The following is a 23378-nucleotide window of genomic DNA, read 5'->3' as shown; positions in this document are numbered from 1 at the left end:
TCCCCATTTTCCCCCCATTTTTCCCCCCAAAATCCCCAAATTTTTCCCCCAAAATTTCCCAAATTTTTCCCCTTTTTCCATTTTTTCCCCATTTTTCCCCCAAAATTCCCCAAATTTTCCCCAGATTTTCCCCCTTTTTTACCCAAAAAAAATCACCATTTTTTCCATATTTTCCCCCCCAAAAATCAAAAATTTTTCCCCAATTTTTCCCCCCCAAATTCCCAATTTTTCCCCAATTTTTCCCATTTTTACCCCAAAAATCCCCACTTTTTTCCAATTTTTCCCCGTTTTTCTCCCCAAAATCCCCAAATTTTTTCCCCAATTTCCCCTCAAAATTCCCAATTTTTCCCCCAAAATTTTCCCCCAATTTTCCCCCCATTTTACCCCAAAATTCCTCATTTTTTCCCCAATTTCCCCCCCAAAATTCCCCAATTTTTTCCCCAATTTTTTCCCCATTTTTCCCCCCAAAAAATCCCATTTTTCCCCCCATTTTCCCCCCCAAAATTCCTCGATTTTTTCCCCATTTTTCCCCAATTTTCCCCAATTTTTCCCCCCAAAAATCCCAAATTTTTCCCCAATTTTTCCCCAAAAAATCCCAAATTTTCCCCCCAATTTTTACCCCAAAATTCCCCAATTTTTCCCCATTTTTCCCCCAAAAAATCCCAAATTTTTCCCCAACTTTTACCCCCAAATTCCCCAAATTTTCCCCAAATTTTCCCCAATTTTTTCCCCATTTTTTCCCCATTTTTCCCCCATTTTCCCCCTCCCAGTCCAAACCAGTATATCCCAGTATATCCCAGTTCGCCTCACGCCCCCTGCTGGACGCTCAGCCTGAGGAGGGAGCTCAGCACCCACTGCACCTGTGGGGACCAGGCCAGACCAGTACAAACCAGTACAAACCAGTACAAACCAGTACAAACCAGTACAAACCAGTACAAACCAGTTCCCCCCATTTTTCCCCATTTTTTCCCCATTTTTTCGCATTTTTTCCCCATTTTTCCCCATTTTTAACCCAATTTTTCCCAATTTTTTCCCATTTTTTCCCCATTTTCCCCCTCCCAGTATAAACCAGTAACCCCCAGTCCCCTCCCAGTATAAACCAGTACAAACCAGTATAAACCAGTTCCCATTTTCCCCATTTTTAATCCAATTTTTTCCCCATTTTTCCCCATTTTTAACCCTTTATTTCCCCATTTTCCCCCCATTTTCCCCCATTTTTCCCCCATTTTTTCCCTCCCAGTATAAACCAGTAACCCCCAGTTCCCTCCCAGTATAAACCAGTTCCCATTTTTCCCCCAATTTTTCCCCATTTTTCCCCCATTTTCCCCCATTTTTCCCCCTTTTTTCCCCATTTTTCCCCATTTTTTCCCATTTTTTCCCAATTTTTCCCCATTTATCCCCATTTTTAACCCAATTTTCCCCATTTTTTCCCAATTTTTCCCCCATTTTTTCCCCATTTTTAACCCAATTTTTCCCATTTTTTCCCCATTTTTCCCCCCATTTTTCCCCATTTTTCCCCGTTTTTAACCCAATTTTTCCCCATTTTGTCCCAATTTTTCCCACCTAAAATCCCCGTTTTTCCCCCCATTTTTCCCCAATTTTTCCCAATTTTTTCCCTCCCAGTATAAACCAGTATGGGACCAGTTCCCTCCCAGTATAAACCAGTACAAACCAGTAACCCCCAGTTCCCATTTCCCCCCAATTTCCTCCATTTTTAACCCTTAAAAAACCCCAAATTTTACCCCTTTTTCCCCCCATTTTTAACCCAATTTTTTCCCCATTTTTAACCCAATTTTTCCCATTTTTCCTCCCATTTTTCCCCATTTTTCCCCATTTTTCCACATTTTTTCCCTCCCAGTATAAACCAGTAACCCCCAGTTCCCTCCCAGTATAAACCAGTACAAACCAGTATAAACCAGTTCCCATTTTCCCCATTTTTAATCCAATTTTTTCCCCCATTTTTTCCCATTTTTTCCCCATTTTTCCCAATTTTTTCCCATTTTCCCCCCCATTTTTCCCCATTTTTCCCCCATTTTTTCCCTCCCAGTATAAACCAGTAACCCCCAGTTCCCTCCCAGTACAAACCAGTTCCCATTTCCCCCATTTTTCCCCCATTTTCCCCCATTTTCCCCCATTTTTTCCCCATTTTTTCCCCATTTTTCCCCATTTTTAACCCAATTTTTCCCCATTTTTTCCCATTTTTTTCCATTTTTCCCCCATTTTTTCCCCATTTTTTCCCCTTTTTTCCCCATTTTTTCCCCACTTTTCCCCATTTTTAACCCAATTTTTCTCCATTTTTCCCCAATTTTTCCCCATTTTTCCCCCATTTTTTCCCCATTTTCCCCCATTTTTAACCCAATTTTTCCCCATTTTTTCCCCATTTTTTCCCAATTTTTCCCCATTTTTTCCCATTTTTCCCTCCCAGTATAAACCAGTAACCCCCAGTCCCTCCCAGTATAAACCAGTATAAACCAGTTCCCATTTTTCCCCCCATTTTTAACCCTTTATTTCCCCATTTTTCCCCCATTTTCCCCCATTTTTTCACCCATTTTTTCACCCAATTTTTCCCCATTTTCCCCCATTTTTTCGCCTCCCAGTCCCTCCCAGTATAAACCAGTAACCCCCAGTTCCCACTTCCCCCCATTTTTAACCCTTAAAAAAAATCCCATTTTTAACCCTTTTGCCCCACATTTCCCCATTTTTAACCCAATTTTTAACCAATTTTTTCCCCATTTTTCCCAATTTTCCCCATTTTTTCCCCATTTTTTCCTCTCCCAGTCCCTCCCAGTATAAACCAGTACAAACCAGTAACTCCCAGTTCCCATTTCCCCCATTTTTAACCCTTTATTTTCCCCATTTTCCCCCATTTTTTCCCCATTTTTCCACCGATTTTTCCCATTTTTTCACCGTTTTTCCCCATTTTTTCGCCTCCCAGTCCCTCCCAGTCCCTCCCAGTCCCTCCCAGTATAAACCAGTACAAACCAGTAACTCCCAGTTCCCATTTCCCCCATTTTTAACCCTTTATTTTCCCCATTTTCCCCCATTTTTTCCCCATTTTTCCACCGATTTTTCCCGTTTTTTCGCCGTTTTTCCCCATTTTTCCCCTCCCAGTCCCTCCCAGTATAAACCAGTACAAACCAGTAACTCCCAGTTCCCATTTCCCCCCATTTTTAACCCTTTATTTTCCCCATTTTCCCCCATTTTTTCCCCATTTTTCCACCGATTTTTCCCATTTTTTCACCATTTTTCCCCATTTTTTCGCCTCCCAGTCCCTCCCAGTCCCTCCCAGTACAAACCAGTGCTCCCAGTTTACCTTGCACAGCGTCACCGTGGCCCCGTAGCCCACGCTGAGGAGGAAGAGGGTGACGAAGACGCCCAAGGTGTCCCAGGGGTCCCCCCCGGGCTCGTCCTCGCAAAAATCCGGGGGCAGCTCCAGCTCTGGGGGGGGGGCAAATCCCAGTTCAGACCAGTATAAACCAGTTTGACCAATTTCCCCATTTTTTCCCCATTTTTCCCCAATTTTTCCCCAATTTTTTATGATTTTTTTACCAATTTTTTATGATTTTTTACCAATTTTTTATGATTTTTTACCAATTTTTTATGATTTTTTACCAATTTTTCCCCATTTTTTTCTGCTCCCAGGCATAAAATCCCAGTATAAACCAGTATAAACCAGTTTGACCATTTTTCCCATTTTTCCCAATTTTTTACGATTTTTTCCCAATTTTTTATGATTTTTCCCCGATTTTTTATGATTTTTTACCAATTTTTCCCCATTTTTCCCGCTCCCAGGCTTAAAATCCCAGTATAAACCAGTACAAACCAGTACAAACCAGTTTGACCAATTTTCCCCATTTTCCCCATTTTTCCCCAATTTTCCCCAATTTTTTATGATTTTTTACGATTTTTTTACCAATTTTTACCAATTTTTCCCCATTTTTTCTGCCCCCAGGCATAAAATCCCAGTATAAACCAGTTTAAACCAGTTTGACCAATTTCCCCCCATTTTCCCCAATTTTTTATGATTTTTTACGATTTTTTTACCAATTTTTACCAATTTTTCCCCATTTTTTAGGCTCCCAGGCTTAAAATCCCAGTTTAGACCAGTATAAACCAGTACAAACCAGTTTGACCAATTTCCCCATTTTCCCCCATTTTTTCCCAATTTTTAATGATTTTTTATGATTTTTTACCAATTTTTCCCCATTTTTCCCGCTCCCAGGCATAAAATCCCAGTACAAACCAGTACAAACCAGTATAAACCAGTACGAACCAGTACAAACCAGTTTGACCAATATTCCCCATTTTTCCCCATTTTTCCCAATTTTTCCCAATTTTTATGATTTTTTACGATTTTTTTACCAATTTTTACCAATTTTTCCCCATTTTTTAGGCTCCCAGGCTTAAAATCCCAGTTTAGACCAGTAAAAACCAGGACAAACCAGTTTGACCAATTTCCCCATTTTTTCCCAATTTTTCCCCATTTTTTCCCCATTTTTCCCCATTTTTCCCCAATTTTTTACGATTTTTTACCAATTTTTTATGATTTTTTCCCCAATTTTTCCCCATTTTTCCCGCTCCCAGGCATAAAATCCCAGTATAAACCAGTACAAACCAGTTTGACCCATTTCCCCATTTTCCCCCAATTTTTTATGATTTTTTACGATTTTTTACCAATTTTTTCCCATTTTTTATGATTTTTTAACCAATTTTTACCAATTTTTCCCACTCCCAGGCATAAAATCCCAGTTCAGACCAGTATAAACCAGTTTGACCAATTTTCCCCATTTTTCCCCATTTTTCCCCATTTTTCCCCAATTTTTTATGATTTTTTACGATTTTTTTTCCAATTTTTACCAATTTTTTACCATTTTTTCCCCTCCCAGGCATAAAATCCCAGTATAAACCAGTCCGAACCAGTTTGACCAATTTTCCCCATTTTTCCCCATTTTCCCCCAATTTTTTCCCAATTTTTTATGATTTTTTACGATTTTTTTACCAATTTTTTCCCATTTTTTATGATTTTTTACCAATTTTTACCAATTTTTCCCCATTTTTTCTGCTCCCAGGCATAAAATCCCAGTATAAACCAGTTTAAACCAGTTTGACCAATTTGCCCATTTTTTCCCCATTTTTCCCCATTTTTTCCCCATTTTTCCCCATTTTTCCCCAATTTTTTACGATTTTTTACCATTTTATGATTTTTTCCCCAATTTTTCCCCATTTTTCCCGCTCCCAGGCATAAAATCCCAGTATAAACCAGTACAAACCAGTTTGACCAATTTTCCCCATTTTTCCCCCATTTTTCCCCATTTTTCCCCATTTTCTCCCCATTTTTTTTCCATTTTTTCCCCCATTTTCCCCCCGTTTTTCCCCATTTTGGACCCATTTTTTTTTTGCCCCTCCCAGGCATAAAATCCCAGTACAAACCAGTACAAACCAGTACAAACCAGTAACCCCCAAATCCCCCTCCCAGTCCCTCCCAGTCCCTCCCAGTCCCTCCCAGTTCATCCCAGTATAAACCAGTAACCCCCAAACCCATCCCCGTTCAATCCCAGTATAAACCAGTAACCCCCAAACCCTTCCCAGTTCATCCCAGTTCCTCCCAGTTTGATCCCAGTTCAATCCCAGTTCATCCCAGTATAAACCAGTACAAACCAGTAACCCCCAAACCCTTCCCAGTTCATCCCAGTCCCTCCCAGTATAAACCAGTAACCCCCAAATCCCCTCCCAGTTCATCCCAGTTTGATCCCAGTTCATCCCAGTATAAACCAGTAACCCCAAAACCCCTCCCAGTTCAAACCAGTTCATCCCAGTATGGCCCAGTCCCCTCCCAGTAACCCCCAAACCCCCTCCCAGTCACTCCCAGTATAAACCAGTAACCCCCAAACCCATCCCAGTTCAATCCCAGTCCCTCCCAGTTCATCCCAGTCCCTCCCAGTTCATCCCAGTAACCCCAAATCCCCTCCCAGTATAAACCAGTACAAACCAGTAACCCCAAATCCCCCTTCCAGTCCCTCCCAGTTCATCCCAGTTTGATCCCAGTCCCCTCCCAGTAACCCCCAAACCCATCCCAGTCCCTCCCAGTATAAACCAGTTCAATCCCAGTCCCTCCCAGTTCATCCCAGTATAAGCCAGTGACCCCCAAACCCATCCCAGTCCATCCCAGTTCAATCCCAGTCCATCCCAGTTTGATCCCAGTATAAACCAGTAACCCCAAATCCCCCTCAAATCCCTCTCCCAGTTCATCCCAGTTCCTCCCAGTTTGATCCCAGTCCCCTCCCAGTAACCCCAAACCCCCTCCCAGTATAAACCAGTATAAACCAGTATAAACCAGTAACCCCAAATCCCCCTCAAATCCCTCTCCCAGTTCATCCCAGTTCATCCCAGTAACCCCAAGCCCCCTCCCAGTATAAACCAGTATAAACCAGTAACTCCCAAACCCTTCCCAGTCCCTCCCAGTTCATCCCAGTTTGATCCCAGTTCCCTCCCAGTCCCTCCCAGTCCCTCCCAGTCCCTCCCAGTTTGATCCCAGTTTGATCCCAGTCCCTCCCAGTATAAACCAGTACAAACCAGTCCCTCCCAGTACAAACCAGTAGCCCCAAAATCCCCCTCAAATCCTTTAATTAACGACCCCAAAAATCCCCATTTTTTCACCCAAAAATTCCCATTTTATTCACCAAAAAATCCCATTTTTTTCCCCAAAAAATCCCCATTTTTTCCCCCCAAAAAATCCCATTTTATTCACCAAAAAATCCCTTTTTTTCCCCCAAAAATTCCCATTTTTTCACTAATAATCAAACTTTAATTACCTAATTAATACTAATTAACCTAATTATCCCAGTTACTAAATATTTATGACCCGAACCCCATTGAGACCCCAAAAAAAGACCCCAAAAATTCCCATTTTTCACCCCAAAAAAATCCCATTTTTTCCCCCAAAAAATTCCCATTTTTTCACCAATAATCAAACTTTAATTAAGACTAATTAAGACTAATTAACCCATCTACCATGGTTTTATGGACCCAATGGATCAAGACCCCAAAAACCACCCCAAAACCCCAAAAACCACCCCAAAATTCGCGTTTTTTCACCCCAAAAAAATCCCATTTTTTCACCCAAAAACGCCATTTTTTCACCAATAATCAATATTTAATTAAGACTAATTAAGGCTAATTAACCCATCTACCACGGTTTTATGAACCCAACAGATCAACACCCCAAAAACCACCCCAAAAACCCAAAAAACCACCCCAAAATCCCCATTTTTTCACCAAAAAACGCCATTTTTTCACCAATAATCAATATTTAATTGGCTAATTAAGACTAATTAAGACTAATTAACCCATCTACCACGGTTTTACGCACTAAGCAGATCAACACCCCAAAAACCACCCCAAAACCCCCATTTTCCCACCCCAAAATCCCGTTTTTTCACCAAAAAACGCCGGGTTTTTTTTGTTTTTTCGCCACGAATCACGTTTAATCGCTTAATTAACGCTAATTAAGGGGGCTAATTACCGGGAGCCTTGCGGATGCTGCGCTGCAGGAAGCGCAGGGGCAGCCCCTCGTGCACCACGGTGCAGACGAAGGCGTCGCCCTTGTCCCACTCGTCCCTGGCGACCTCCAGGCGGCTGTAGAGGAAGTGCCGCCCCTCCCCCCCCTTCTCCCGCAGCGGGCCCAGGGTTTGGGGCGAATTCCGGGGGTTTTGGGAGCCCTGGAGCTGCCACTGGACGTCGATGGACTCGGGGAAGAAGCCGCGGACGAGGCAGGTGAGGGAGAGGGTGGGGAGGGAGGAGGAGAGTTCCTCCGGGGGAGGGGGGAAGAGGAAGACGGAGGGGGCGTGGCGTTTTCCTGTGGGGGAAAAGAGAGGGGTTGGGAAAATTAGGGGGAGTTTGGTGGAAATTGGGTGAAAATCGGGTGAGAAATGGTGAAAATCCGATGGGAAATGGAGAGAAAATGGCGGAAAGCGGAGACAAAATGGCGGAAAAACGAGGGGAAATGGAGACAAAATGGCGGAAAATGGCGGGAAAATGGAAACAAAATGGCGGAAAATGGAGACAAAATGGAGGAAAATGGCAGAATATGGAAACAAAATGGCCGAAAACGGAGGGAAAATGGCGGAAAATTGAGGGAAAATGGAGACAAAATGGCGGAAAATGGCGGGAAAATGGAGACAAAATGGCGGAAAGTGGAGACAAAATGGCGGAAATGGAGATAAAACGGCGGAAAGTGGAGAAAAAATGGTGGAAAATGCAGACAAAATGGCGGAAAATGGAGACAAAATGGTGGAAAATGGGGACAAAATGGCGGAAAATGGAGTCAAAATGGAGACAAAATGGCGGAAAATTGAGACAAAATGGCGGAAAGTGGAAACAAAATGGCGGAGAACAGAAACAAAATGGCGGAAAGTGGAGGGAACATGGCGGAATATCGAAACAAAATGGCGGAAAACGGAGACAAAATGGCGGAAAATGGAGGGAAAATGGAGACAAAATGGCGGAAAATGGAGACAAAATGGCGGAAAGTGGAGACAAAATGGCGGAAAATGGAAACAAAATGGCGGAAAGTGGAGACAAAATGGCGGAAAGTGAAGACAAAATGGCGGCAATGGAGACAAAATGGCGGAAAATAGAGAAAAATTGTGAAAAAATTGGGGAAAATTGGGGAAAAATTGGGGAAAAATCGGGGAAAATTGTCAAAAAATTGTGGAAAAAATTGGGGGAAATTGGTAAAACATTGGGAAAAAAATTGGGGAAAAATTGGAGAAAATTGAGGAAAGATTGGGAAAAATTGTGGAAAAATTGTTAAAAATTGGGGAAAATTGCTGAAAAATTTGAGAAAAAATTGGGGAAAATTGCTGAAAAAATAGGGGAAAAAATAGGGAAAAATGGTGAAAAATTAGGGGGAAAATTGCGAAAAAATTGGGGAAAAATTGTGAAAAAATTTGTGAAAAATTGTGAAAAAATTACTGAAAAATCAGGGAAAATTGTGGAAAATTGGGAAAATATTGTGGGAAATTTGGGGAAAATTGTCAAAAAATTATTAAAAAATTGGGGAAAAATGCTGAAAAAATTGGGGAAAATTGGTGAAGTTTGCTGGAAAAATTGGGGAAAATTGTGGGGAAAATTGGTAAAAATTGGGGAAAAATTGGGGAAAATCAGGAAAAAAATGAGAAAAAATTGAGAAAAAAATGGCGAAAAATTGTGAAAAAATTGGGGAAAATTGCTGAAAAAATTGGGGAAAAATGGGGAAAAAATGTGAAAAAATTGGGGAAAAATGAGAAAAAATTGGGGAAAATTTGTGGAAAAATTGTTAAAAAATTGAGAAAAAATGGGGAAAAATTGTGAAAAAATTGGGGGAAAATTGTGAAAAAATTGAGGAAAATGGGGAAAAAATTGAGAAAAAATTGGGGGAAAAATAGGGAAAAAAATCGCCAAAAAATCACCAAAAATCGCCAAAAAAATCGGAATTTTTTCTGGTAAAAATTGAAAATTTTTTTTAACCCTTACCTTGCCTCCTCTCCACCTTCCTCTCCAGCGGCGCCGGCAGCTCGGCGTGCCCCACCCGGCAGACGAAGGCGGCGCCGGCCTCCCAGGCGCCGGCGGCCAGCGGGAGCTCGGAGGCGGCCGTGAAGGCCCCGTTGGGGTTGTTGGGGGGAAATTGGGACAAAAATTGGGGAAAAAATGGGGGAAAAAATGGGGAAAAAATTGGGGAAAATTGGGGAAAAAATTGTGAAAAAATTGGGGAAAATTGGGGGGAAAATTGGTAAAATATTGTGAAAAAATTGGGGAAAAATTGTGAAAAAATTGTGGAAAATTGGGAAAATATTGTGGGAAATTTGGGGAAAATTGTCAAAAAATTGTTAAAAAATTGGGGAAAAATGCTGAAAAAATTGGGGAAAATTGGTGAAGTTTGCTGGAAAAATTGGGGAAAATTGTGGGGAAAATTGGTAAAAATTGTGGAAAAATTGGGGAAAAATCAGGAAAAAAATGAGAAAAAATTGAGAAAAAATTGGGGAAAATTTGGGGAAAATTGGGGAAAATTGCTGGAAAAATTGGTAAAAATTGGGGAAAAATTGGGGAAAAATCAGGAAAAAAATGAGAAAAAATTGAGAAAAAAATGGCGAAAAATTGTGAAAAAATTGGGGAAAATTGCTGAAAAAATTGGGGAAAAATCAGGGAAAATTGGGGAAAATTGAGAAAAAATTGGGGAAAATTTGTGGAAAAATTGTTAAAAAATTGAGAAAAAATGGGGAAAAATTGTGAAAAAATTGGGGGAAAATTGTGAAAAAATTGAGGAAAATGGGGAAAAAATTGAGAAAAAATTGGGGGAAAAATAGGGAAAAAAATCGCCAAAAAATCACCAAAAATCGCCAAAAAATCGGATTTTTTTCTGGTAAAAATTGAAAAAATTTTTTTTAACCCTTACCTTGCCTCCTCTCCACCTTCCTCTCCAGCGGCGCCGGCAGCTCGGCGTGCCCCACCCGGCAGACGAAGGCGGCGCCGGCCTCCCAGGCGCCGGCGGCCAGCGGGAGCTCGGAGGCGGCCGTGAAGGCCCCGTTGGGGTCGTTGGGGGGAAATTGGGGCAAAAATTGGGGAAAAAATGGGGGAAAAATTGGGGAAAAAATTGGGGAAAATTGGGGAAAAAATTGTGAAAAAATTGGGGAAAATTGGGGGGAAAATTGGTAAAATATTGTGAAAAAATTGGGGAAAAATTGTGAAAAAATTGTGGAAAATTGGGGAAAATTGTGAAAAAATTGGGGGAAATTGGGAGGAAAATTGTGAAAAAATTGGGGAAAATTGGGGAAAAAATGGGGGGAAATGGTGAAAAATCAGGAAAAAATTTGAGAAAAAATGGGGGAAAATTGCTGGAAAAATGGTGAAAAATGGGGGAAAATTGGGGGAAAATTTGTGGAAAAATTGGGGAAAAATAAGGAAAAATTGGGGAAAAATTGGGGGAAATTGGGAAAAAATTCAGAAAAAATTGTGAAAAAAATGGGGGAAAATTGGGGAAAAATTGTGAAAAAATGCCAAAAAAATCACCAAAAAATCGGATTTTTTTTCTCTTAAAAAAAAGGGGAAAATTGCTGTAAAAAAAAGCGAATTTTGGGCAAATTCTCCCAAATTTTTGAGCACCCTTACCTTGCCTCCTCTCCACCTTCCTCTCCACCGGCGCCGGCAGCTCGGCGTGCCCCACCCGGCAGACGAAGGCGGCGCCGGCCTCCCAGGCGCCGGCGGCCAGCGGGAGCTCGGAGGCGGCCGTGAAGGTCCCGTTGAAGTTGTTGGTCAGGCGCAGGGGGAGGGGCTTGTGGTCCAGCTGGCCGCCGCCCACCCGGCTCCAGGTGACCACCAGGCCGTCGTCGCTGGGCAGGTTGGTGACCAGGCACAGCAGCTTGGGCGATTGGGTGATGAACAGGTCCGAGGGCGACGGCGGCAGCGCGAAGACGGCGATGGGCGTCGAGGAGGGGGCTGGGGAACGGGGGGAGAGGGTTGGGTTGGGTTGGGTTGGGTTGGGTTGGGTTGAGTTCATTGGGTTGAGTTGGGTTGAGCTGGGTTGGGTTGAGTTGGGTTGAGTTGGGTTGAGCTCATTGAGTTGGGTTGGGTTGGGTTGGGTTGAGTTGACTTGGGTTGAGTTGGGTTCATTGGGTTGGGTTGGGTTGAGTTGAATTCATTGGGTTGAGTTGGGTTGAGTTGGGTTGGGTTGGGTTTGATTGGGTTGAGTTCGTTGAGTTGAGTTGGGTTCATTGAGTTGGGTTGAGTTGGGTTGGGTTGGGTTCATTGACTTGGGTTGGCTTGGGTTGAGTTGGGTTGGGTTGAGGATCTTGGAGACCCCAAACCCAACTGGAAAATCCCAAAGACCCCAAAACCTCAACCCAAGACCCAAAACCTCCAAACTTTGGTCAACCCCAAGACCTCAAAGACCCCAAAAACCCCAAAATTTCCTCAACCAAAGATCTCAAGAACCTCAGAACTCCAAACTTTGGTCAACCCAAAACCCAAAATTTGCTCAACCAAAGACCTCAAAGACCCAAAAACCCCAAAATTTGATCAACCCAAGATCTCAAGAACCTCAGAACCCCAAACTTTGGTCAACCCAAGACCCAAAAACCCCAAAATTTCCTCAACCAAAGACCCCAAGAACCCCAAAATTTCCTCAACCAAAGATCTCAAGAACCTCAGAACTCCAAACTTTGGTCAACCCAAAACTCCAAACTTTCCTCAACCCAAGACCTCAAAAACCCCAAAACCCCCAAACTTTGCTCAAACCAAAGATCTCAAGAACCTCAAAAACCCCAAAATTTCCTCAACCCAAGACCCCAAAAACCCCAAAACTCCAAACTTTGGTCAACCCAAAACTCCAAACTTTCCTCAACCCAAGATCTCAAGAACCTCAAAACTCCAAACTTTGCTCAACCAAAGACCCCAAAAACCCCAAAATTCCCCTCAAACCCCGCCCACCTCCAGGAGCCCCGCCCCCAGGACTCACCCTGGCACCTGGCCACCGGCACCTCCTGCACCTCCTGCGCCCCCGCCAGCCGCACCCGGCACGAGAACCTCTGGTGCTGCCACCAATCGGCCGCGCTCACGTTCAGCCGCGACACCACCCGGAACGTGCCGGGGGCGTGGCCGGGCGTGGCCTCCTCGGTGTGGGCGCGGCCCGCCTCGATGACGTCACCGTCCGCCAGCCAATCGAGGTCGAGGGCGCGCGGGGAGAAGTCGGCGACCAAGCACAGGAGCTCCACCAGGTCCGGGGCGGGGCAGGATTGGAAGACGGAGACGGTCGGGGGGCGGGGCTTGGATCCGCCTCGGGCTGTTTAATATTCATGAGGAGGAGAGGGGGGGTGAGGTCGGAGGAGTGGGCGTGGTCAAAAGGGGGGGAAAAGGGGGAGGGGAATGGGGAGGTCCTACCTGGGGTGGTGGAGGTGGAGGTGGTGGAGGTGGTGGAGGTGGTGGTGGGTGGAGAAGATCGGGAGGTTGGGAGGGCTTGGAGGAATTTGGAGAAAGGCGAGGTTGGAGAACCTCGAGGGCCTTGGAGAACCTCAAGGTTGGAGGATCTTGAGGAGCTCAAGGACCTTGGAGGACCTGGAGGACCTTGGAGAACCTCAAAGACCTTGGGGAACCTCAAGGAGCTCAAGGACCTTGGAGAACCTCAAGGAGCTCAAGAAACTCAAGGTTGGAGAACCTCGAGGACCTTGAAGGATCTCAAGGTTGAAGGATCTTGAGGGCCTTGGAGAACCTCAAGGAGCTCAAGAAAGTCAAGGTTGGAGAACCTCAAAGACCTTGGAGAACCTCGAGGGCCTTGGAGAACCTCGAGGTTGGAGAACCTCAAGGAGCTCAAGGACCTTGGAGAACCTCAAGGATCTTGAAGAACCTCGAGGACCTTGGAGAACCTCAAGGTTGGAGGATCTTGAGGAGCTCAAGGACCTTGGAGAACCTCGAGGAGCTCAAGAAACTCAAGGTTGGAGAACCTCGAGGACCTTGAAGAACCTCAAGGTTGGAGGATCTTGAGGACCTTGGAGAACCTCAAGGAGCTCAAGGACCTTGGAGAACCTCAAGGACCTTGGAGAACCTCAAAGACCTTGAAGAACCTTGAGGACTTTGGAGAACCTCAAGGAGCTCAAGGACCTTGGAGAACCTCGAGGTTGGAGAACCTCAAAGACCTTGGAGGATCTCAAGGACCTTGGAGAACCTCGAGGAGCTCAAGAAACTCAAGGTTGGAGAACCTTGAAGGACCTCAAGAACCTTGGAGGACCTGGAGGACCTTGAGGACCTTGGAGAACCTCAAGGAGCTCAAGAAACTCAAGGTTGGAGAACCTCAAGGGCCTTGGAGAACCTCAAGGAGCTCAAGAAACTCAAGGTTGGAGAACCTCAAAGACCTTGGAGAACCTCAAGAACTTTGAAGAACCTCGAGGCTGGAAGATCTCAAAGACCTTGGAGAACCTCGAGGTTGGAGAACCTCAAAGACCTTGGAGGATCTCAAGAACCTTGGAGGACCTCGAGGACCTTGGAGGACCTGGAGGACCTTGAGGACCTTGGAGAACCTCAAGGTCCTTGAAGAACCTCAAGAACCTTGAAGACTCTCAAGGGCCTTGGAGAACCTCGAGGACCTTGGAGGACCTCAAGGATGGAAGATCTCAAAGACCTTGAAGGATCTCGAGGGCCTTGGAGAACCTCAAGGAGCTCAAGAAACTCAAGCTTGGAGGATCTCAAGGTTGGAGAACCTCGAAGACCTTGGAAGACCTTGGAGAACCTCAAAGACCTTGGAGAACCTCAAGAACCTTGGAGAACCTCGAGGAGCTCAAGGACCTTGGAGAACCTCAAGGTTGGAGAACCTTGAAGGAACTCAAGGACCTTGGAGGACCTGGAGAACCTTGAGGGCCTTGGAGAACCTCAAGAACTTTGAAGAACCTCGAGGTTGAAGAACCTCAAGAACCTTGAAGGATCTTGAGGACCTTGGAGAATCTCAAGGTTGAAGACCCTCAAGGTTGGAGGATCTCGAGGACTTTGGAAAAATCCCCCCCAAAAAATTTTTGGGGAAAAATCCCCTCAAAAAAATTTTGGGAAAATTCCAAGAATTTTGGAGAAACTCAAAGTTGGAGAACCTCAAAAATTTTGGGGAAAAATCCCTCAAAAAATTTGGGGGAAAATCCAAAAAAAAAAAGGGGAAAAATCCCTCAAAAATTTGGGAAAAATCCTCAAAATTTTTGGGAAAAATCCTCGAAAAATTTGGAAAAAATCCCTCAAAATTTTGGGAAAAATCTCCAAAAATTTGGGGGAAAAATCCCTCAAAAAACTGGGGAAAAATCCCTCAAAAATTTGGAAAATTCCCCAAAAATTTGGGGAAAAATCCCTCAAAATTTTGGGAAAAATCTCCAAAAATTTTCGGGAAAAATCCCTCAAAAAAATTGGGAAATTAAAAAAAAATTTGGGAAAAATCCCCCAAAATTTGGGGAAAAATCCCTCAAAAATTTGGAAAATTCCCCAAAATTTTGGGAAAAAAATCCCAAAAATTTGGGGAAAAATCCCTCAAGAGTTTTGGGAAAAAATCCCTCAAAATTTGGGGAAAAATCCCCAAAATTTGGGGAAAAATCCCCCAAAATTTGGGGGAAAATCCCTCACAATTTTGGAAAAAATCCCTTAAAAATTTGGAAAAATTCCCCAAAATTTTGGGGGAAAAATCCCTCAAAATTTCGGGTGAAATTTCGGCTTTTTTTGGTTGAAATTTTGGGTGAAATTTCGGCTTTTTTTGGTTGAAATTTCGGGTGAAATTTCGGCTTTTTTGGGGTCTTTTTTTCGGACCTACCTGAGCTCTTGGTGGGCTCAACCTGGACACGCCCAGCGTGGGCGGGGCCTACGAAGATTCAAGGTCGACATTTGCATATTTCGAACTCCCCACCCCCCTCATTTGCATATTCGAGGGTGGGGGTGGGGGAGTGGGCGGGGCCAGGACCTACCTGGGGTTGAGACCTTTTTGGGCGTGGAGGGGGCGGAGCCTACGGAGATTTGGGAGGGACATTTGCATATTTCAACACCCCCCCCTCCTCATTTGCATATTTGAGGGTGGGGTGGGCGGGGCCTCAAAGGTACCGGGGGGCGGAGACCCCGAAAAAGCCAAAATTTGGGCAAAAGGAGAAGTTGGAGACCCCGAACCCAAAGATCCCAAAAAAACCCCAAAATTTGGGCAAATAAAGACCCCAAAAACCCCCAAAAAAATCCCAAAATTTGGTCAACCTGAGACCCAAAAAACCCAAAATTTGGGCAAATAAAGACCCCAAAAACCCCAAAATTTGGTCAACCAAAGACCCAAAAACCCCCCAAAAAAAACCCCAAAAAAACCCAAAAAATCCCAAAATTTGGTCAAACAAAGACCCCAAAAACCCCAAAAAATCCCCAAATTTGGTCAAATAAAGACCCAAAAACCCCAAAAAAAAGCCCCCAAAAACCCCCAAAATTTGGTCAATTAAAGCCCCCAAAAAACCCCAAAATTTGGTCAATTAAAGACCCCAAAAACCCCGAAAAAAACCCCAAAATTTGGTCAATTAAAGCCCCCCAAAAACCCCAAAATTTGGTCAATTAAAGACCCCAAAAACCCCCAAAAAACCCCCAAAAAATCCCAAAATTTGGTCAAATAAAGACCCCAAAAACCCCCCAAAAAAACCCCAAAAAACCCCAAAATTTGTTCAACCTAAGACCCCAAAATTTGGTCAAACAAAGCCCCAAAAACCCCTGAAAAAAATCTCAAAATTTGCTCAAACCAAACCCCAAAACCCCCCAAAAAAACCCCAAAATTTGGTCAAAGAAAACCCCCAAAAAAACCCCAAAATTTGGTCAAATAAAGCCCCAAAAAAACCCAAAATTTGGTCAAAGAAACCCCCCAAAAAATCCCAAAATTTGGTCAATTAAAGACCCCAAAAATCCCAAAATTTGGTCAATTAAAGCCCCAAAAAACCCCAAAATTTGGTCAAATAAAGACCCAAAAACCCCCAAAATTTGGTCAAATAAAGACCCAAAAAATCCCAAAATTTGGTCAAATAAAGACCCAAATACCCCAAAATTTGGTCAAAGACCCAAAAACCCCCCAAAAAAACCCGAAAATTTGGTCAAACAAACCCCCAAAAAACCCCAAAAATTGGTCAAATAAAGACCCAAAAACCCCTGAAAAAATCCCAAAATTTGGTCAAATAAAGCCCCAAAAACCCCAAAAAAAACCCCCCAAAAAATCCCAAAATTTGATCAAACAAAAACCCCAAAAAAACCCAAAATTTGGTCAAAGAAAGACCCCAAAACCCCCAAAATTTGGTCAAAAAAACCCCCAAAAACCCCAAAATTTCATCAACCAAAGACCCCAAAAACCCCGAAAAACCCCCAAAAATTTGCTCAAACAAAGCCCCAAAAACCCCTGAAAAAACCCCAAAATTTGGTCAATTAAAGACCCCAAAAACCCCCCAAAAAAACCCCCAAAAAACCCCCAAAATTTGGTCAAAGAAAACCCCAAAAAACCCCCAAAATTTGGTCAAATAAAGACCCCAAAAACCCCCCAAAAAAACCCAAAAAAACCCCAAAAAACCCCAAAATTTGCTCAAAAAACCCCCCCAAAAACCCCCAAAATTTGGTCAAATAAAGACCCCAAAAACCCCAAAAAAAAACCCCAAAAAAACCCAAAAAACCCCAAAATTTGGTCAAAGAAAACCCCAAAAAAACCCCCAAAATTTGGTCAAATAAAGACCCCAAAAACCCCCCCAAAAAAACCCCAAAAAACCCCAAAAAACCCCAAAATTTGGTCAAAGAAACCCCCCAAAAAATCCCAAAATTTGGTCAACCTAAGACCCAAAAAACCCCAAAATTTGGTCAAATAAAGACCCCAAAAACCCCCGAAAAAACCCCCAAAAAAACCCCAAAATTTCGTCAAATAAAGCCCCAAAAAACCCCGAAAAAAACCCCAAAAAACCCCCAAAACCCCTCAAAAAAACCCCAAAATTTGGTCAAATAAAGCCCCAAAAACCCCCAAAAAACCCCCAAAAAACTCCCCAAAATTGGTCAAATAAAGACCCAAAAAACCCCAAAAAAATCCCCAAAATTTGCTCAAACAAAGACCCCAAAAACCCCGAAAAAATCCCAAAATTTGCTCAATTAAAGCCCCCAAAAACCCCCAAAAATTTGGTCAAATAAAGACCCAAAACCCCTCAAAAAAACCCCAAAATTTGGTCAAAAAAACCCCCGAAAAAATCCCCAAGGCCCCGCCCCCTCCCCTCGAAGCCCCGCCCCTTCCCCGTAGGCCCCGCCCCCTGACCTTCGACCCGGACGCTCTTGGTGCTCCCGGTGGCCTCGTGCCGGACGCTGCAGGTGAAGCTCTGGGAGCTTCCGGAACCTTCCGGGAGCAGGAGGCGACTTCCGGCCTTGCCGAGCCCTGATTGGCCGAGCACCGGCGCGATGGGGGCGGGGCCAGAGCCGGGAGGGGTGGGGCTCCAGCTGAAGGTGACGGGGGCGGGGCGGAAGCCCAGGGCCAAGCAGCCAATGGGGAGCGAGGGGGCGGAGCCGGAGGAGGAGGAGGAGGAGCAGGACAATGGGAAGACGGAGGGAGGGGTGGAGCCACCTGCAAGAGGAGAAAGGGGCGGGGTTTAAAAGGGGCGGGGTTTAAAGGGGGCGGGGTTTAAAAGGGGCGGGGTTTAAAGGGGCGGGGGTTAAAAATTTCCCCGATTTTTTACGATTTTTTCACAATTTTTAAAAAATTTTTTTTACAATTTTTCACCAAATTTTCCCCAATTTTTCCCCCAAATTTTCCCCCAATTTTTCCCCAAATTTTTTACCATTTTTTCCCCAATTTTTTTCACAATTTTTCCCCCTAATTTTTACCAATTTTTCACCAATTTTTTTACAATTTTCCCCCAATTTTTTTACAATTTTTTTTCCAATTTTCCACCAAATTTACCCCAATTTTTTTACAATTTTCCAGCAAATTTTCCCCAATTTTTTTCCCAATTTTCCCCCAAATTTTCCCCCAAATTTTCCCTAATTTTTTTTTCAGTTTTTCACCAATTTTTTATACCAATTTTTGCCAAATTTTCGCCATTTCCCCCCAATTTTCCCCAAAATTTTCCCCATTTTTCCCCCAATTTTTTTCACAATTTTTCCCTGATTTTTACCAAATTTTCCCCAATTTTCCCCCAAATTTTCCCCAATTTTTTTTTTCAATTTTTCCCCAAGTTTTCCCCCAAACTTTCCCCAATTTTTTTGAAATTTTCCCCCCCAAATTTTTCCCCCCCAATTTTTACAATTTTTTCACTTTTTTTTCAAAATTTTCCCCTCAATTTTGACTTTTTTTCACAATTTTTTCACAATTTTCCCCCAAATTTTTCCCCCAATTTTCCCCCCAATTTTCCATTAATTTTCGTCCGATTTTTCCAAATTTTTTCCGGATTTTTTTCCCCATTTTCCCCAATTCTGCCCCATAGATTCTGTTCCTGCCCCATAGAAAATCCTATAGGGCTGTTCCTGCCCCACAGATCCCAAATCTGCCCCATAGATCCGGCCCTGCCCCATAGATCCCATCCTGCCCCATAGAAAATCCCATAGGGGGCACTCGGACCCATAGAAAATCCTATAGGGGCTCTCCTGCCCCATAGATCCCGAATCTGCCCCATAGATCCCCCTGCTCTATAGGGACCCTACAGTACAGCTGGGGGACCCCCACCCCATAGATCCCAAATCTGCCCCATAGATCCCAAATTCTGCCCCATAGATCCCATCCTGCCCCATAGATCCCAAATCTGCCCCATAGATCCCGAATCTGCCCCATAGAAAATCCCATAGGGGGCACTCGGACCCATAGATCCCAATCCTGCCCCATAGAAAATCCCATAGGGCTGTTCCTGCCCCATAGATCCCAAATCTGCCCCATAGATCCCATCCCTGCCCCATAGATCCCCCCTGCTCTATAGGGATCCTACAGTACAGCTGGGGCACCCCTGCCCCATAGATCCCAATCCGGCCCCATAGAAAATCCCATAGGGGGCACTCGGACCCATAGATCCATTCCTGCCCCATAGAAAATCCTATAGGGCTGTTCCGGCCCCATAGATCCCAATCCCGCCCCATAGATCCCAATCCTGCCCCATAGATCCGCCTACTCTATAGGGACCCTACAGTACGGCTGGGGCACCCCTGCCCCATAGATCCCAAATCTGCCCCATAGATCCCAAATCTGCCCCATAGATCCCAATCCTGCTCTATAGGGACCCTACAGTACAGCTGGGGCACCTCCTGCCCCATAGATCCCAATCCTGCCCCATAGATCCCAATCCCGCCCCATAGATCCCAATCGTGCCCCATAGATCCGCCTACTCTATAGGGACCCTACAGTACGGCTGGGGGACCCCTGCCCCATAGATCCCAAATTCTGCCCCATAGATCCCGAATCTGCCCCATAGAAAGTCCTATAGGGGGCACTCGGACCCATAGATCCATTCCTGCCCCATAGAAAATCCTATAGGGACGTTTCTGCCCTATAGACGCCAATTCCACCCCATAGATCCCAATCTCGCCCCATAGATCCCCCTACTCTATAGGGACCCTACAGTACAGCTGGGGCACCCCTGCCCCATAGATCCCAAATCTGCCCCATAGATCCCATCCCTGCCCCATAGATCCCAATCCTGCTCTATAGGGACCCTACAGTACAGCTGGGGCACCCCTGCCCCATAGATCCCAAACCTGCCCCATAGAAAATCCTATAGGGACGTTCCTGCCCCATAGATCCCAATTCTGCCCCATAGATCCCAATTCTGCCCCATAGATCCCAATCCTGCCCCATAGATCCCAATCCTACTCTATAGGGACCCTACAGTACAGCTGGGGATCCTCTGCCCCATAGAAAATCCCAAATCTGCCCCATAGATCCCAATCCCGCCCCATAGATCCCAATCGTGCCCCATAGATCCGCCTACTCTATAGGGACCCTACAGTACAGCTGGGGGACCCCCTGCCCCATAGATCCCAATCCCGCCCCATAGATCCCATCCCTGCCCCATAGATCCCATCCTGCCCCATAGATCCTAATCCCGCCCCATAGATCCCATCCCTGCCCCATAGATCCCCCTACTCTATAGGGACTCTATAGTACAGCTGGGGGACCCCCGGCCCCATAGATCCCAATCCCGCCCCACAGATCCCAAACTGCTCCTATAGAGTAGGGGGATCTATGGGGCAGGGATTGGGATCTATGGGGCAGGGATTGGGATCTATGGGGCAGATTTGGGATTTTCTATGGGGCAGATTCGGGATCTATGGGGCAGATTTGGGATCTATGGGGCAGGAGGTGCCCCAGCTGTACTGTAGGGTCCCTATAGAGTAGGCGGATCTATGGGGCAGATTTGGGATCTATGGGGCAGGAACAGCCCTATAGGATTTTCCATGGGGCAGAATTTGGGATCTATGGGGCAGGAGGTGCCCCAGCTGTACTGTAGGGTCCCTATAGAGTAGGGGGAGTCTATGGGGCAGGATTGGGATCTATGGGGCAGAATTGGGGCAGAATTGGGATCTATGGGGCAGGATTGGGATCTATGGGGCAGGAACAGCCCTATAGGATTTTCTATGGGGCAGGAATGGATCTATGGGTCCGAGTGCCCCCTATGGGATTTTCTATGGGGCAGATTTGGGATCTATGGGGCAGATTTGGGATCTATGGGGCAGATTTGGGATCTATGGGGCCGGGGGTCCCCCAGCTGTACTGTAGCGTCCCTATAGAGCAGGGGGATCTATGGGGCGGGATTGGGATCTATGGGGCAGATTTGGGATCTATGGGGCAGGATGGGATCTATGGGTCAGGATTTGGGATCTATGGGGCAGGAGGTGCCCCAGCTGTACAGTAGGGTCCCTATAGAGTAGGGGGATCTATGGGGCAGGATTGGGATCTATGGGGCAGGAACGTCCCTATAGGATTTTCTATGGGGCAGGATGGGATCTATGGGCTGGAATTGGGATCTATGGGGTGGAATTTGGGATCTATGGGGCAGAATTGGGATCTATGGGGCAGGAACGTCCCTATAGGATTTTCTATGGGTCCGAGTGACCCTATAGGATTTTCTATGGGGCAGATTTGGGATCTATGGGGCAGAATTGGGATCTATGGGGCAGGAGAGCCCCTATAGGATTTTCTATGGGGCAGATTCGGGATCTATGGGGCAGAGGCTCCCAAATCCGCCCCATAGATCCCAAATCCGCCCCACAATTCCCATCTTTTCCACCCTTTTTTTGCCCTTTTTCACCCCAAATTTCTCCCCAAAATTCCCAATTTTTGGGGCCATTTTATCCCAAATTTTCCCCCCAAATTTCCCTCTCAAAATTCCAATTTTTTTCCCTAATTTTCCCACCATTTTTGGCCCATTTAATCCCAATTTTCCTCGCCCAAAAATTCCCTTTTTTTGCCCGATTTCCGCCTTTTTCCCCTCAAATTTCCTCCCCCAAATTCCCATTTTTTACCCAATTTTTTCCCTTTTTCCCCCCAAAATTTCCCTTCCTAAAATCCCCATTTTTACCCCAAATTTCCTTCTCAAAAATCCCCAATTTCTCCCCAAAATGCTCCAAAAATTCCCATTTTTTCCCCATTTTTCACCATTTTCCCCCATTTTTCCCCATTTTCCCCCATTTTTTACCAATTTTCCCCTTTTCCACCCCAAATTTCCTCCCCAAAATTCCCCAATTTTCCCCAAAATTCCCTTTCCCACCATTTCCCCCAAAATGCTCCAAAAATTCCCATTTTTTACCATTTTTCACCATTTTTTCCCCATTTTCCCCAATTTTCCCCTTTTCCACCCCAAATTTCCTCCCCAAAAATCCCCAATTTTCCCCAAAATTCCCTTTCCCACCATTTCCCCCAAAATGCTCCAAAAATTCCCATTTTTTTACCATTTTTCCCCATTTTTCCCCATTTTCCCCCATTTTTCCCCAATTTTCCCCTTTTCCACCCCAAATTTCCTCCCCAAAAATCCCCAATTTTCCCCAAAATTCCCTTTCCCGCCATTTCCCCCAAAATGCTCCAAAAATTCCCATTTTTTTACCATTTTTCCCCATTTTTCCCCATTTTCCCCCATTTTTCCCCAATTTTCCCCTTTTCCACCCCAAATTTCCTCCCCAAAATTCCCCAATTCCCCCCAAATTCCCTTTTCCCACCGTTTCCCCCCAAAATGCCCCAAAAATTCCGATTTTTTCCCCGTTTTTCCCCATTTTTTCCCCATTTTTTCCCCATTTTCCCCATTTTTTACCAATTTTCCCCTTTTTCACCCCAAATTTCAGCCCCTCCTCACCTGCCCCGCTCGCGGCTCCTTCTCCGTCCTCTCCTGGGCCCCTCCCCCCTTCCCGCCCCTCCCCCCACCCCCAAATTTCCCCTTTTTGGCCCCAAAAAGCGGCCCCGGGGCGCCCTCGTGTGGCCGAACCCGGGAACTGCATCAAAAATTTGAATTTTTGGCCTTTTTTGGGTCCAAATTTTCCCATTTTTGGGTCTTTTTTCCCCAAATTTCCCCCCCCCAAAAAATCCAATTTTGGGGACATTTTTGTGCCATTTTATCCCAAATTTTCCTCCCCAAAAATTCCCATTTCTGGCTCTTTTTAGCCCAAATTTCCCTTTTTTTTTTTGGGTCTTTTTGTCCAAAATTTCCCAATTTTGGGGCTTTTTTCCCCAAATTTTCCCCCCAAAAAATTCCAATTTTGGGGACATTTTTGTGCCATTTTTTACCAAATTTTCCTCCCCCAAAATTCCCATTTTTGTCTCTTTTTAGCCCAAATTTCCCATATTTTTTTTGGCTCTTTTTGGCCCAAATTTCCCAATTTTTTGGGGTCTTTTTTCCCCCATATTTGCCCCAAAAAATTCCAATTTTGGG

The 23378-nt window shown here is 44.8% G+C and overlaps 2 long non-coding RNA genes and 1 gene segment (V, D, J or C); all 3 read right to left on the bottom strand.

Moving 5' to 3' along the window:
* Positions 1 to 608: 608 nt before the first annotated feature.
* Positions 609 to 3654, bottom strand: LOC139587048 (uncharacterized). The gene is made up of 2 exons (XR_011678193.1): positions 3314 to 3654; positions 609 to 860 (listed from the first exon to the last, which is right to left on the bottom strand). It is a non-coding gene; the product is annotated as an uncharacterized lncRNA (long non-coding RNA).
* A 3128-nt stretch (positions 3655 to 6782) lies between these two features.
* On the bottom strand, positions 6783 to 18122 carry LOC139587052 (immunoglobulin heavy constant mu-like; the record flags this gene model as incomplete). The annotated part of the segment is given in 4 exon segments: positions 6783 to 7855; positions 11146 to 11472; positions 12491 to 12814; positions 17795 to 18122. Coding segments are annotated over 4 exon segments (1320 nt in total), but the record flags the coding sequence as incomplete, so codon positions are not given.
* LOC139587047 (uncharacterized) lies at positions 12829 to 17740 on the bottom strand. The gene is made up of 3 exons (XR_011678192.1): positions 15459 to 17740; positions 15308 to 15355; positions 12829 to 12987 (listed from the first exon to the last, which is right to left on the bottom strand). It is a non-coding gene; the product is annotated as an uncharacterized lncRNA (long non-coding RNA).
* Positions 18123 to 23378: the final 5256 nt, after the last annotated feature.

Source organism: Agelaius tricolor, unplaced genomic scaffold, assembly GCF_023055355.1.
Source record: "Agelaius tricolor isolate 1412-34295 unplaced genomic scaffold, bAgeTri1.0.p SCAF_170, whole genome shotgun sequence".
NCBI classification, from domain to species: domain Eukaryota; kingdom Metazoa; phylum Chordata; class Aves; order Passeriformes; family Icteridae; genus Agelaius; species Agelaius tricolor.
Note: the sequence above shows the minus strand (reverse complement) of the source record. Positions and strands in the feature narration are given on the sequence as shown.